The sequence below is a fragment of the Cebus imitator genome, unplaced genomic scaffold, assembly GCF_001604975.1.
Source record: "Cebus imitator isolate Cc_AM_T3 unplaced genomic scaffold, Cebus_imitator-1.0 Scaffold271, whole genome shotgun sequence".
Classification (NCBI taxonomy): Eukaryota; Metazoa; Chordata; class Mammalia; order Primates; family Cebidae; genus Cebus; species Cebus imitator.
In genome coordinates this window covers 2,561,731-2,576,953 of record NW_016107586.1, presented here as the reverse complement: position 1 = coordinate 2,576,953, position 15,223 = coordinate 2,561,731, and the positions used below count along the sequence as shown (strand labels likewise).

Genomic DNA, 15,223 nt, shown 5'->3' with positions numbered 1-15,223 from the left:
GTGCCCCAGTGAGGCCACTTAGCAGCAAAACTCCTTCAGTTCCTACCACCAGAGACTTTATAGTATATGAAGTCTGGCACCTAGTAGGCACTGAATACATTTTATTCTCTAGTTAAGCAGTATTTTAAAGAGAAAGTAAAACTAAAAAGAAAGCTTCCTGCTCACAGTCTGTTAGCATTGGGAGGGTTTCTGGTATCTGCCTTGGTTTCCCCTGACAAAAGCAGTCTCATAGTTAAGGATGAAATTGCAACACCTTCCCCAGCCCCTCTAGCACTGGACCTATGTCTGGGGCCTTTCCCACCTCCCTCTTGGCCTCCTTCCAGCCAGGAGAGGCTCAAAGGCCTGTGCCCCACTCTGCCTCACAGTGAACTCTGCTCGGTCCTGCCCCGGCCCCCTGAGCCCCACCTTGGCCTGACTCCTCACTCTCCTCACTACTCAACTCCGGGAAGGCCGCTGCTCCTGTGACCACTTTCTCTGTGGATTCCAGGCATGGCAGATGAGTCCTCAGCCCTAGGCCTGGCCCCACAACCCAGCCCAGGCCCAGCATTAGCCTGCTGTCTCGGCAGGGCCTAGCACAGACCCTGACTTAGACTGGACACTCAGCAAATGCAGGAAGGAGGGAGACAGAGAGATGGAATGAAGGAGGGACGAGTGTTGACAGAGAGAAGGAAGCACAGGCGTAGCTGACTCTGCCGGTGAAGGAATTGCCTCTTACCTGTTTCCCCTTTCTCTCCAAACCCAGGAGGCCCTGGCTCACCGCGAGGTCCCATGGGGCCTTCTCGCCCTCTCTGGCCCATGGGGCCTTCCATGCCGGGATCTCCTAAAAACAGGGATGGCCAGCCTCCGAGTTATGATCCTGTGTCCCAGCTAAGGGCTCCACAGGCAGTCTCCCACGGCAAACGCTTGCCTGGAGCCCTTCCCTGGCCTCCTTGTTTCTCCCCGGACCCCACAGCCTTGGCTCAACCCGGAAGCCAGAGTGATCCTTTGAAAATGTGAGTAGATCATGTTCTACCTCTGCCCCAAACCTGCACATGGCCTCTCAACTCACCCACAGTCAAAGCCAAAGTCCTTACACTGGCCTGTGAGGCCCCACACAGCCTGCCTCCTCTCTACCCATCCCTTTAGACTTTCCAGCTCAGAGGTCTCCTCCTTCCTCATGCTCCTTAAAAATTGCCCTGGGGCCTTGGCCTTGGCTTCTCCCTCTGCCTGGAATGTTTTCCCTAGATCTCCCCTGCCTGGCTCCTTCTTGTCCTTCAAATATTTGCTCAAATGGCGACCTCTCGGGGAGGCCTTCCTTGGCTTCCCTGTGTAAAATTATGCTCCTCAGATCTCATTCCCAAAGTCCCCCCAGGCTCTGTCTTTCCCATGTCATGCATCACCCCCTAACCTGCTATAGACTTCACTATTTATCACAGTTATTGTCTTTCTCCCCAGCCCAAATGTCAGCTCCACAACAGCAGGGTTTCTCTGTTTGCTTCACTGATGTCTCTCCAGAGCCTGAAACAAGGCCTTGCATACAGCAGGCACTTAATGAATGTTTACTAAATGAATGTTTACTAAATGAATGAAAGAATGAGGAATAAATGAGTAAAGAAAAAAAGTGTTCTTACCCACGCTGCCTTTTTGACCCTTTGGTCCTTCTGGACCTGGGTGGCCCAAGGGCCCAGGGATACCTGTGGACACAGAAGGGTATCTCAGTCCCTGTTTCCCTCCCAGAAGACATCAGCTAGGACTGAGCAGCTGCAACACCAGCAGCCCTGGAGATCATCAGAGAGTACATACCTGGAGTGCCAGGGAACCCTCGATCTCCTGCAGGAACAAAGGCAAAAGAGAGAGGTCAGCCAGAGGACTATTCCCAATTCCCCAAAGAAGTCACTAGTGGGATTCGGGTAGGGTTGCCAAACTAGCAAAGAAAAATGCAAATGTCCAGTTACCAAAAAACACATATTTTTAGTTATAAGTATGTCCCATGAAATATTTGGGACAAGTTATAGTGAAAAATTGTTTGTTGTTTATCTGCAAAGTTAACTGGGAGTCCTGTATTTTACCTGACAACTGCAGGTTCAGGCACTCTGGCAGCATCCGTCCCCATCCCCAACATGGTCAGGAGGGGTGTGCAGGCTACAGCCTTGGGGAAGGAGGGCTGGGACAATGACCCAGGTATATGCAAGGGCGTGGGTGGCAAGGATCTGAATGGAAAGAAGAGACTTGGAGGGCCCCAAAGTGGAGGAGCTGACTTCCTGCCCCAGGGTCACCTAGGAAGTGAGAGGGGGCTGCAGAATGGGGGAGATCCTGTCATCTTGAATTTGGTACTTAGTATTCTTCTAGCTGCAGAATCACTGAGGATGACTAAGATAAAAGACTCCAGCCCATACCCACACCTTCTGAGTCAGAGGCTCTGAGAATGGGGCCCAGACTCTTTTGGAGATTCCTGTGCACGCAGAAGCTCACCAATCCCAGTTCAGCTGGACCAAGGAGAGCTGCTCTGTGTTCAGCCAAAGGTCCCTTGGACTGGGACCTTCCCAGTCCTCCCCACACGCCTGTCCCAACTGTTGCCAAATTACTTCTTGGAGTGCAGGGTGGGTTTTCCGAAACTTGCTGATTGTTTAAAGCAATTAATGCTTGCTAATATTTAAGGTAAAAATGTCCATGTTATAATTACCTTTAGGGCCTTGGCTTCCCATGTCACCTGAAACCAGAAATACATGAAAACTGTGAGACAGGGCAAGAACCCAAAGGCCATATTCTGCCTTGTATTTTAAAACCATTTGACAAGACTTAAACTGTATTTCAAGGTGAGGAAATGTGCGGTGTGAGTCCCTCCCAGTCTGTCTATGTCACTTGGGCTCATTGCTGGGCTTTTCTTAGATGCTGCCTTATCTAAGACTTTCTGACTCTAAAACCAGTTCTCAGTCCTCCCAACAGATACCATAAGATCATTCAGCTATTCATCTTCCATTTAGAAAAAAGAAAAAGGTTTCCAATCCACCCAGAAAATTCATTTCCAACTGCAGGAAATGAAGGCAGGGACAAGGCTCAATCCACAGCGATACCTTTAGGGCCAGGGCTTCCTCGGAGATTTCCTGCAAGAGAAAGGAAATCCTGGGTCAGCTTCACATCTCATGTCCCTCACACACACACACACAATAAGGGGATCATGGTATGGGAGGAAGAAACTGAGGCAAAGACTAGAGATCATATTCTAAATTTGGCTAGTCCAATGATCTTGGGCAATTCTTTTTTCCAGAACTCAGTTTTCCCGGGAGTAAAGTGGGACCACAGTCTTGGTCCCACCTACTTCTCAGAGTTATTGAGAGGATCGGAGGAGGAGGAGAGAGGCTGAGAGTGGGCTGGATGATGGCGCCCATAACGCATGCACACATGTCACACAGATGCAAAGAAGAAAGGAACTCAGGGGAGCTGGCCCTGTGCCCGGCCATGCTCTCACCATTTTCCTGTTCTGTCATCAGTTTTTTCCTCACGAACAACCAGAGCGCCTCCTGGCTTTCGCTGTCCAGGCCAATTTTGTCCAGATCTGCTCCTACTGCAGGTGCTATGCCCTGGAGGCCGTCCTTGCTGTCTCTCACCAGCCTATCCACGTAGGACAGCTTGCTGTTCCTGATCCTCTCCAGCTCGTCCACACGGGCCTTCAGCCTTCTCACCTCCTCCGCTGCAACAAATGGACACAGACTGAGTCACCAAAGGCCCCATCCTTCGCCTTCCACACACTCGCTCCTCGTAGGGAGCCTGACACAGGGCGCAGCGGCCTGTGGTGGCTTCTTCACACTGGAATACTCATGCAGAGACGATCTGCCATGGCCACCAGCAGGATTAGCTGCTCACCATCACAGCAGAGCCTTAAAGAAACCTGGCCTGGAAGTCAGTATCATCTGAACTGTGTGACCAAGCTTGTCGTCACTCTCCCTGGAAGGTGGTGTGAGAGCTGATAGAACTAGATAAGGCTGCTTGGAAACGGCAAAAGGCAAAAAGGCTAAGAAAGTCCTGACGTTGTTACTAAGGGCAGCCAGGTGCTTAGAGCGGGGCCTACAGGTACAGCGAGGGTGGGGCTGGGCATCAGGTGCTCCATCCAAATTCAGCTCCACCACTAAATGGCAGTGTGCCCTTGTCCAGGTACCTCCTGGGGCCTTGGTTTCCTCATCTGTGGTAACAAGGGTCTATACCAATGTGTTCAGGTCCCCTCACCCCTAACATCTGGGCCCACTCAGATTCCTGCCCTTCTGAAAGGCAGTGTGGCCAGCCTGCCTCTTACCACACAGGCTGCCCTGCTGCCTTCGCCACATACCCAGAGCAATGAGGCCGAAGAGCAGCCCCAGGAGCAGCAGCCAGGTGAGCAGCAGGCCCAGGAGCCACTTCCACCAGCTGCAGCAGGATCTGCAGGGGCACCAGGCTGGCGCCGCTCCCCATGGGCCGCCACCAGCGCCACCAACACCGCCACCTCTTCCGTGGCCACCACCACCTCCGCTGCCGTAGCTGTGGATATCTGTGGAAGGACAGGGAAAATGAAGCAAATGCAGGTAGCTCCTGCCTTTTCCATCTAGATTCTCTGACTTTTGGTGACTTTCTGGCCTGAGTGACTGTGCTGGGGGCTTTCAAGTTCCTGAGCTGATCCACACAGGACAGGGTTGGCTCCTGGACTGAGCACAGGGCCTGGCTGGTGCTGACCAGAAATCTGGCAATCCTGGACTCCAGCTGTGTGACCCTGAGAAGGTCAAGTCACCTTTGTTTCCTTTTTTATAACATGGGGTTAAAAGATTGCCTACTTCCTGGAAGGTTGTTGAATGAAATGAGACAAGGCATGTAAAATAGCAGAGGAGCCAACAGCACAGCACGAGGCTTAAACATCTTTATTATGAATATGGCATTGATCTGCATCTGATTGGGCCCAAACCTAAAGCATTGCCATCGCCATGCCTCAGTTCACACAGTGCTTTCTTTGCAATGCTCACAGTACCTAGAATTACACTCAGCACTTCATGGGTCCCCAGTGAATTAAAACAATTTTTTATAATGAAAAGTGTTTTTAGTTCTCTAAAATGGGGTGGTAAGGACCTGCTTCTATCACAAGGCAGTGGGAGGAAATGAGGAAAGGCTGAGGGGCTGGAGGCATGCAAGGCTTAGTCTCATCTCGAACTGCTGTGTAAAGATACAGTCAGTCGTCCTGTTATGTTGGGGCGACAAACTAATTAGCAAGCGTTAATTGGTGGGGGGGGCCTGTTAGCTCCATCCCCTGAGCTAAGCTCCTTCTGCAGTCACCTCTGACCCACAGCCTGCCACCCCCCTGTCCCCCACCCTGCTCCCTTCTGAGCCTTTAGGGAAACTCTTTAGAGTCTGGTGACTTCTGTGCACTGCTTCCAGGCAAGGGACTATCATCTGGTGCATTAGCCATAAGCAGCCCCAATGGATCCTGTTACTGCACGGTTCGCTGTTCTCACTTACCTGCAGTGCTGGTCTTGCCCTTTGTGGACACAGTCTTCAGGTCTCCTGAAAGGACAAACACAGGTTTTGACTTGAGCTTTTAAACAGGAGGAGCTGACTGCTCTGCCTATGGAGTAGCCATTTTTTTTTCATCCTTTACTTTCTTTCTTTTTTTTTTTTTTGAAACGAAGTCTCGCTCTGTCACCCAGGCTGGAGTGCAATGGTGCGATCTCGGCTCACTGCAACCGGGTTCAAGTGATTCTCCTGCCTCAGCCTCTTCATTAGCTGGGACTACAGATGCCCACCACCACACCCAGCTAATTTTTGTATTTTTAGTAGAGATGGGGTTTCACCATGTTGACCAGGCTGGCCTCGATCTCCTAACCTCATGATCCACCCACCTTGGCCTCCCAAAGTGCTGGGATTACAGGCGTGAGCCACTGAGCCTGGTTTACTTTCTTAGTAAACTTGCTTTCATGTTAAAAATAAACAGTAAACTGGAGGAGCCCACAAGAATGCCCCTCATGTTGATTCTGGGTAAGGATTTAAGTAAAGAAGACCCCCAGACACTCTGCAGAACAATGACATGCAGTAACATCTAGCAGCTCAGTCCTCACTAATCTGATATTTGCAATAATTGCATCCATGAAGACACGGCTTGGCAAACAATTAATGGTGGAAGAAAGCACCATGTTTTAATTCTCTTATGACCTTAAACCTTTACACCTCAAAACATTTTTGGAAGACCAGGTTACAGGTGCCATTTGGATTCAAACAATAAGTGTGGTTGTGAGAAATGACTCTGATTTCTTGGTTAAGGGACTCTGAACACCAAGTTCCTGACCTGAGGTGGAAGGAATTGGGAATGAGAAGGCCAAGCTTGGAGGATGATTGCTCCTGAGTCTGTGATGCTATTTGAAAGTTGAGTGGTTAGGCCAGGCATGGTGGCTCACGCCTGTAATTCCAGCACTTTGGGAGGCTGAGGCAGGCGGATCACGAGGTCAGGAGTTTGAGACCAGCCTGACCAACATAGTGAAACCCCATCTCTACTAAAAATATAAAAAAATTAGCCAGATGTGGTGGTATGCACCTGTAGTCCCAGCTACTTGGGAGACTGAGGCAGGAGAACCATTTGAATCCGGGAGGCAGAGGCTGCAGTGAGCCGAGACTGTGCCACTGCACTCCAGCCTAGGCAACAGAACAAGACTCTGTCTCAAAAAATAATAATAATAAACAAAGAAAAAGGAAGAAAGTTAAATGTGTGTAGGCATATGTGGAATTTACTGGCTGATTTGTTCTTACCTTTCATCAGATTCTGAAAAGGATCTTTTGATTCCACAGCCCTAGACCTACCTTAAAATGTCAGGAACTGCTAACTTTAAAGACTCAGAGTCAGGTTCCAATCTCTTACCTTGTTAAAGTGATAACTTATTTAATTTGCATTTATTTAAAAATGTTCTATGACTTAACATTTTCCTTCCTTTACTGACATCCCTGAAATCAGGGATTTGGAGACAGTCTTACAGGGCATTGTGAAGAAATGTGGTTATCAGACAAAGAATGCAGATGTTTGGGAAGAAAAAAAAATAAAGCTAACAAGTGCTTTGAAAAGCATTTTTCTATTAGTTCTGAAAGATGATAGAGATAAATAAAATGAGTAAACACCACTATGGACATGGCAGAGGCAGGCTTTTGCTTAAAAAGCCTGTGCACGTGTGAATCACGTGTGCACACGTGAATCACCTAGGAATCTTGTTAAAATGCAGCTTCTGACTCAGCAGATCTGAGCTAAAGCTGAGACCCTGCTTTTCCAACAGGCTCCCAGGTATGACCGATGCTACTGGCCCATGTACCACACTTTGATTAGCAAGGTCTTCAAAGACAAGTAAATGAAATGTGGCCTGGCTGAAGTCAAGGTAGACAACAATCGTATTTGTTCTTACCATTAGCTTCAGCTTTTAGGCCTGAGTCAGCATTGTAGGCAGCTTGCTTTTCTTTTTTTAGGGTGTCTTCTGAAAAAGAAGCTGTGCACAGAACCCATTATAACCTGGCATATTTTCTTCTCAACCTCTGAATTTTGTCCCATGTTCTACCCTGCCCCTGCCCACTACCCTGCTTAGTAAGGTTAAGGTTAGCCTGATTAAAAAGAGCCCCTCTTTTCCAGGGTTCATCTTCCCTGATCTGTGTTTGTGCTTAGACTTGCTGTCGACCAAATGCCTCTCTGAGAGCTCTTTGCCTGAATTTTCTCAGCTCATCTGCATTCAAGGAAGACCTGGAACATGTCATTCAGACAGGTGCTTTTCATTAGAATGGGATGGCCATGGTTTCCTGACTCACAGGGTCCCAAATCACCTTGCTAGGACATTTGGTCTCCTACACTATTTGCCTTTCTTCTGAAACCCAAGTCACACAGGCTCTGACGCACTTGTAGTGATGCTGGCTGGTGAGGCCGTAAAGACCTTCCCACTGTCCTTGGTCATGATCAGCAGCTCCATCTCCTTCTTGGCAGGTGTGTTGTCTTTCTCTAGGATCAGGAACTTGCAGTCCTTGGGCAAAAGGTCATCATTCTGCATGCTTGTGGTGCAGGCTAGGGAGGAAGACAATGGGAGAGAAGGAAGGACATGTGCCGAGAGAGGGGAGAAAAGACAAGAAGAGGAAGGAGAAGAAAAAAGAAGTGGGGTGGGGTGGTTAAATTAGCAGGTGTGTATGAGAGTCTCCTGTTCTTGCTGACAGTGGTTGCTATGAAGCATCTTGAGGACCAAGGACACCCTCTATGCCTGGCTGGGCCTGGCCACCAAGAGTTTGGGTCAATATAAGAAGCTCTGGATGGCTGTCTTATGGGGCTGCCTCCCCTCCTGGAGATTATAGGATCTTTATTGAATGTGTAAAAGTCTCCATAGTCAGGTAAGTCCTTTCTTAACTAACTTGGGTTCATTTTTATTCTCCAGGTCTTAAGTGTTGCCTTCTTGGGGAGACTTTTCCTGAACACCCCATCTAAAGCACTTCACCCTCATACACACACTCCTGTCTCTACCACATCACTTACTGCTGTCCTTAAAAATCTCTGTCCTTTTCTGTAATTGTCTTGCATACTTTGTGTGTTTGTCATCTGCCTCCACCACTAATGTCAGCTTAGTGAAGGCAGGAATCTGTCCTGTCGTGTTTACTGCTGTACTGTGAGCACCTAGAACAGTGTCCATCTGACACAAAGAAGGTGCTCAGTAAAGGCTTTCCAATAAATGAATTGTCGAATGGAAGACAACACACTCCAGGATTAGAGCAACGGAAGCCGAATTATGTGGACAAAGTTGATATAGATTCTATAGAAAGTAGAATCAGCTACTATAGAAAGTAGCCAGCAGCTTCGGAGGGCTCTATGGACTGCTCATAACAGGTGAAGGCCAACGGCTTCCAAAAAAGTTCAGTGGCTAATGTGCAAGTGCCTGGCCCAAGGCAGATATGGAGGGTGGAGCTTCCTGTCTCCTTCAGATAGGACGTTCATCTTTATTCACTCACGGAAATATCCAAGAGGCCCTTGGGGCAAGTTGCATTTGTAGGCCTAAGACCAATCATGGGTGCTATTTCCTTTTCCAGTATACCACGTGTACTGCACAGTAATCCTCTCTGTGCACCAGCCTGACCCCTGGCAGCTGGGAGCAGCACTCACCAGCAGAGGTGGAAACGCCAGTGTTCACAGCCGCAGGGCTCTGGGGCATGTTTTTCTTCACCCCATATGCTGCAAGAAAGGAAACTGGGTCAGCATGGGAAGATGGTTCCAGATGACTCAGGAGAAACCTGGTCAGCTCTGGCAGAGAGATGCCCCCAACCCCCTCCAGTGAAAAGCAGATGATGAATCAACTCTCTCCAGCCATGGGGAGAGCAATGAGGGTTTAGAAGGAACATTCTTGGGTATAATCCTCTTAATCCTTCTAGCCACCTCCAGGAAGTCCTCCTAGACCTGATGCATCTCCTTCCCTCCTGAACTCCTGCAGCCCTTAACACCTGCTCTGCACAGCTTATCACTTATTCCCATTGTCTTACAGAGCCTCTCATTGTCTCATGCGTGTTAGACTTTCTCCTCCAATTAAGTAGCAGGTAAGTTGGGGGCAAAGGATGACCTAGGTTTCGTGTCCCCACCCACCCCCAGATTTGCACAGTAGCAGCAACCTGTAAGGGGTGCACCATCAAATCAACCAGATGATTGATTTGCAGTGACAGTGGGCTGTCAAGGATAGCAGTGAGCTGGCAAGACCACCAACCTGACCAGTTTGGCTGTGAGAGACACAGGAACAGACAAGTGATACCTCACAAGGTGATGCTGTTGACAGGACAGCCTTCCCTGGGTGCCTGACTCATGTCTGTGCCAGCTAATGATCAAGATTGACCTCTCCAGGTAAGGGCAGGGGATGCTGTTTCTTTGGCAGGAAAGGTCAACCGATTTTCAGGGACATTTTGGATCTTTTAATTCAATAAGTTGTAGCTGCAAAGAGGTGTCACGTCCCAGCCCCTAAGCTCCAACCCTAGCCTACTGACCTGTGGAAGTAGTGGTGGTGCCATGGGACAGGGTAGTCGAGCTGGGGGCCAGATTGTTCTGCATGCCAAATACTGTGAAAGCAACAGAGGGCAGGTGAGTACAGGGTGCACAGGGGATGCACCCTGGCTTAAGAGGGCCCCCCAGAGTCCCTAAACCACTTTTATGATCAATGTTTTTACTGATGACAGAGATTCCCAAACTTCCTCAGTTTCCATACTCTTTTGTAATACAGTAATTTGGTTAATGCCCCCACCTACCTACTCCAGGCCAAAAATTACGAATAATTCCACTTATCACATAGTTAGGTACATGCAACTTAAAAGCAGTGGTTCACACAGGGTCTGACAGATGTTGCTGACAGATCTCTCAAAATTTAAAAATATCGTAGGGGTTCCCTGTTTCCTCTGACACCCTGGGGTGCCTTGGTGCACAGTGTGGGAACTGTAAATGTGGGATATGGACACAGACACCGTGGGTGCTGAGAGGCACTAACTTGGCAAACTCCTAGTATTCCCGTTAGCTCTTCCTTCTCCTGACACAAACACATAAAACTCCCCCACCTCAACTATGATTTCCAAGGCGCCTTGTTTATTTGATTGCTTGTTTGTTTTCAACAATGTGCAGAAGCGTATTCCTCCTGGCCAACAGCTTCTGTTGTTCCAGCCTATCTAGTATTTCGGGCACAAGATCAAGGATTTGATATCAGCCTTGGGACCTGGTTTTATCAGGACTTTGCAAAGCAAAATAGCAAAGGCAGAAAAAATAAAACATGTAGTCAATGTCTTCCGGATTTGGTGGGCCTCTAATCAATCAGAGGAAGGTGCTGAAAATCTGAATGCAAAACTTGTACTTGCAACTATATCAGTCAATCAAACAAACAAGGCCCACATCATGATATTTGTCACAATATCGCAGGGAGAAGGCAGACTCCTTTAAAAAGAAAAGATGTAGGATGGTAACATTTACATATAGGCTCTTAAGATGTTTGTGAAAACATAGCAAATAAACATTTCTTTTAAATTGTTGCATGTTTGCATTGGAAGCTAAGCAGTAGCATTATTTACCCCAATGTAGTTACTCCAACAAACTACTTGCTATATTTATAGAAAGATCTGAAAGTAGTTACTCAATGAACTACTACTTTTCTTAAAAAGATCTGAAGTAAAATCCTTCTAAATTAACAATGCCTTTACCCTGAAGATGTCCTACACTATGATTCAGTTAGACCCTTCCTTTCCAATCCTCCAACTCTTCCAGAATATAAAGGCGCCACCTTGGAATACGCATGTCTGTGTGGGCTCATGTCCCCTCGCCTGAGACCTTTCCCTTGGGGTCTGAGTTCTTCCTGTGGTTGAGAGCAGGCTCTGTGCAGCCCTGTGGCCTCTGCTTCTAGGCTGCAGTATGCATGGAGGAAAGTCCTTCATGCTCTTGGGCAAAGTATTCTAACATTTTTATGCAAATAGCCTAGAAAAGGCATCTCAAGATGGTGACACTGACCTGAGGAGGATGTACTGAGTCCAGGGTGCAAAGTGGGTGAGCAGGATGCCATGTTATTTGGAACTCCAAAGACTGCAGGGGCAAGGAGGAAGGCTGATGAGAGGGACATCTGGTCCAGAAAGGGATAGAGATTCGGGTATCATGGAAGCACCAGAAGAAATGTCAGGATTGGGTTTTTATATTTTGGTAAATTTTTGTTTTTAGGAAAAACTGACTCTTGCCTTGCAGCAGAGACTCAAACACTAGCCTGCACTGCACCTTGAGTCACAGCCAATAGGTGATCTCAGGTCAATCAGACCTGGTGTGGACAGTGGATCCAGCCAAAGGCTCTCTTGTGAGTGACCCCATTTTACAGAGATGATCCTGGAATTTCAGAGAAGTCAAATGACTTATTCAAGATCCCACAATCAATTCATATGAAATGCAATTAGGTCTCCTACATCCATTTTCAGTGTTCCTTCCATTTTCCCTGATACATTGTGCTATATATTCTAAAGGGGACACACTGGAAGAAACACCTTCTAGGTTTTTTTGTTTGTTTGTATTTTTTTTTTTTTTTAGTAGAAACAGAGTTTCACTATCTTGGCCAGGCTGGTCTTCAACTCCTGACCTCATGATCTACCCGCCTCAACCTCCCAAAGTGCTGGAATCACAGGCATGAGCCACTGCACCCGGCCTACACTTTCTAGATTGAATTGTTCCAGGAGCAATCTCTTGGGATGTTTGGCCACAGAAAGCCTCTCCAGGAGACCCTGAGAATGGCAAACATTCCAGGGGTCATTCAGCTCCAGGATAAAGGCATGCCGAGTTCAGGGGTGGGGGAGGGTATGGGCTGCCCACCATGTACCTGATCCTGCAGAGTAGGCATTGGTGTTGAGGAGGGACGAGCTCTGTGTTGTCATGTTGTTGTGATAGGTCCCCATGGAGGACCCTGCGGGCAAGGTGGAGGACCACACATGGGAGGGAAGGTTGGCATCCAGGATCGTTGCATCGTAGGTGCCTGACACTGAAAACAGACAAGTGGACATACCCCAGGTGAGAGACAAGTCAACACTCCCTGCTGGGGAACCTGGTCATTTTGCTGGGATTTTCCTGGTTTGGGCATTGAAGGTCCCACATTTCAGGAACTTTCTCAGTCCAGGAACCTGAGGTAGTTTCCATCTGAAATCTCAGAGCTGGTGAAAACACTGTCTCTTGGATTAGAAATTTTTGCTGGCTCCTAGTGAAATTTGAGGTCGCCAGATTTTGCTGTGGGGTCCACCCATTTCTCCTTCTAAACCTGGCTCCCCATCTCCTGGTGGGCTGTCCCACCAACCGTCTTCCTCTCCACCTGTTGCCAACTCCTCCATCTTCAAAGACACAGCGGGAACTGTTCTCTCAGGAGCAATAAATAAGACCCCAAAGTGAACCTCTTTCAGTAGAATTCCAGGCACCATGGCCACTGCAGGGTGCATGCCTGGGCAGGGGAACCCTTGGTCTTGGGCCACACTGCATGCATGGCAGCCTTCTCTGGTTCTACCCTCCTTAAACATTCCTATGGACCAGCGAGACACAAGGAACACTGTGCCCCCAAGAGGAGATTTTCATGCTTTTTCATATTTGGGGCCAGTTCTGCTAATTTGCCTGTGAGAGGGAGCCAGCCATGCAGGTCAGAATGTGCCCTGAGGTTTTGGTTTTAGGGTAAAAAACAAGAAAGATCACCATCTCTAGGCTTTTCTCCAGTAGTGAATGGGAGGGAAGTTTCCTATCATAGTAGATCTGGCTCTTTCCCTCATCTCCTGCCACAGCTTTGCTAATGTATATTTCTACCTCCCATAGAACCTACCTTGCACTTGGGGGCCGCAAAATATGGAACAACTGAATGATACTCATCCCACTCAACTGGGACATGTTGGTTTTCTGACTTCCTTCAGAGACCCACTGTCCACAAGGGCAGCGACTGTGTCTCTCTTGTCCATTGCTTTTCCTCAATGCCTGGTGCTTGGCATAGAGGAGACATTTAATAAATAGTCATTGAATAAATGAATGAAAACTCTACAAATTTCCCCAATATTCTTCATTTGGGGAGCCTGGCCAACATACTCTCCTGGGAAAGAATCTCTAGGATTTAGGGCTGGGCTACAGCAAGTATGTGGAATGGGTGACCAGTGAGGGGTAGGATAGGTACAGCCCACATTTTTCACTGCTTGAAGAGCAGATGCTCAGGACTTTGCAAGGTCTTTGGCAAAGCCTGAAAGGCCTGCCAAAGCGTGGTTGAATCCCCAAGTCAGCATAGATCTGCCACCTTGTTCCCTTCCCTCCTGAAAGAAATAATGTATACAGTGGTCCATTTCCAAAACAAAGTGCCTTAAATTAGCTTAGGTCAGCAAACTACAGAAGAAACAGCATATACTAGGCCCTTGCTTGGATCGCTAATGCCTACTTCCCAGCCTCTCCCTTCTCTGCCAGCGTCCCCTGCTCTTAGTTTCCCCCACTCAAACCAAAGAAGTTTAGTCTAAGATAAAAGTTTACTAGACTGCAAAATAGCTCATTTTGTCTGTTCTTATCAGTTTGCCCAGCTACTTAGGTCATAAGTCAAATACTTGAAGAACCCTAAGCCAACTAGGATTGCAATGCATTATGGGATGCAACAAAATGCAGTAAGACAACCCTAAAAAAATCACCTAAAGCCCCTACCCAACACAAGAGGGAACTAAAAAGACCCCTTCTAACATTCTCCCAAAGAGTCCATTAGACAAAATACTGCAGGTTTTTAAGGGATAACCCTCGAACTAGGGACAAGGAAAAGCAAAAAATGATAAAGTATTACTGTTTTATCTGGCCTAAAGAGCCCATTTGTCAGCCTTTGGTCTTTTGGCCTAAGTTTGGCTCAAATGAGGATTGGGTGTGCCAAGCTTTAATTCTCTATGTGAATAATAAAACCCCATCCTCACAAGAGGAGATGGGTTATACTCTTTGTTAAATTAGTAAATTAACCCCCATGTTCCCAATGAAAGAAGAAAAAAAAGGAGCATAGTAAAAAGCCTTTGCTCAATAAAAAGCCCTGGGATCCCCTAACATGCTTGCCCCCACCTTACATCTCACAAAGTAGAGGAGAGGAAGATCAGGGGGCAACAAGAAGGCTGAAGGAGGAGGAATCTGGGGGTCATAGAGAAGCTAAAACCAATGCTCCCTAAAATCCTTATCCAAACTTGAGGAAAGAGAACAATGTAAGAAGGACATTGAGAATTTCCCTATTCCTTCTAAACAGCAGATGTCTAATATGTACCCTTTTAAAGAAGTCCCCCTGGGACAGGGAGGAGTTGGATTTGTGAGTGTGCCTCTAACAAGTACTGAGGTTAGGAATTTTAAACAGGAAATAAGGCTACTTTTGGAAAATCCCCTCAGTTTAGCAAAGCAGCTAGATCAATTTTTAGGACCCAATTTTTGTACTTGGGCTAAGATGATGTGAATCACAAGTATTCTGTTTATTGGGGAAGAGAGGGGAATAATTAAAAGGGCAGCCATGAGCGTTTGGAAGAGGCAGCATCCTCAGGCAAGGAGTCCTGCTAGCTGAGCAGAAATTCCCAAATGCAGATCCCAGATGGAATAACAATAACCCTAAAGATTGGCCCAAATGCAGGACCTAAGGGAACGAATAATTAAAGAGATTAAAGAGTCCACTCCAAGGACACAGAATGTCTCTAAAGCATTCAAGATCCAACAAGAAAAAGAGGAGACTCCCTCTGTGTTTCTGCAGAGGCTCAGGGATTAAAA

General features: G+C 47.5%; 1 protein-coding gene across 1 annotated transcript in view; it reads right to left on the bottom strand.

Annotated features, from left to right (window-relative positions):
* The window catches only part of COL17A1 (collagen type XVII alpha 1 chain), a 55,079-nt gene that overhangs the window by 20,162 nt on the left and 19,694 nt on the right, over positions 1-15,223 (bottom strand). Inside the window, exons 10-23 of the mRNA XM_017500821.2 lie at positions 12,315-12,473; positions 11,468-11,539; positions 9,970-10,041; positions 9,104-9,172; positions 7,862-8,023; positions 7,380-7,460; positions 5,458-5,502; positions 4,304-4,501; positions 3,449-3,670; positions 3,054-3,083; positions 2,663-2,689; positions 1,783-1,809; positions 1,611-1,673; positions 716-820 (exon numbers count right to left, since the gene is read on the bottom strand). Of these exons, the coding sequence (XP_017356310.1) occupies positions 716-820; positions 1,611-1,673; positions 1,783-1,809; positions 2,663-2,689; positions 3,054-3,083; positions 3,449-3,670; positions 4,304-4,501; positions 5,458-5,502; positions 7,380-7,460; positions 7,862-8,023; positions 9,104-9,172; positions 9,970-10,041; positions 11,468-11,539; positions 12,315-12,473 (1,332 nt within the window). The remainder of the gene's footprint in view (positions 1-715; positions 821-1,610; positions 1,674-1,782; positions 1,810-2,662; positions 2,690-3,053; positions 3,084-3,448; positions 3,671-4,303; positions 4,502-5,457; positions 5,503-7,379; positions 7,461-7,861; positions 8,024-9,103; positions 9,173-9,969; positions 10,042-11,467; positions 11,540-12,314; positions 12,474-15,223) is intronic.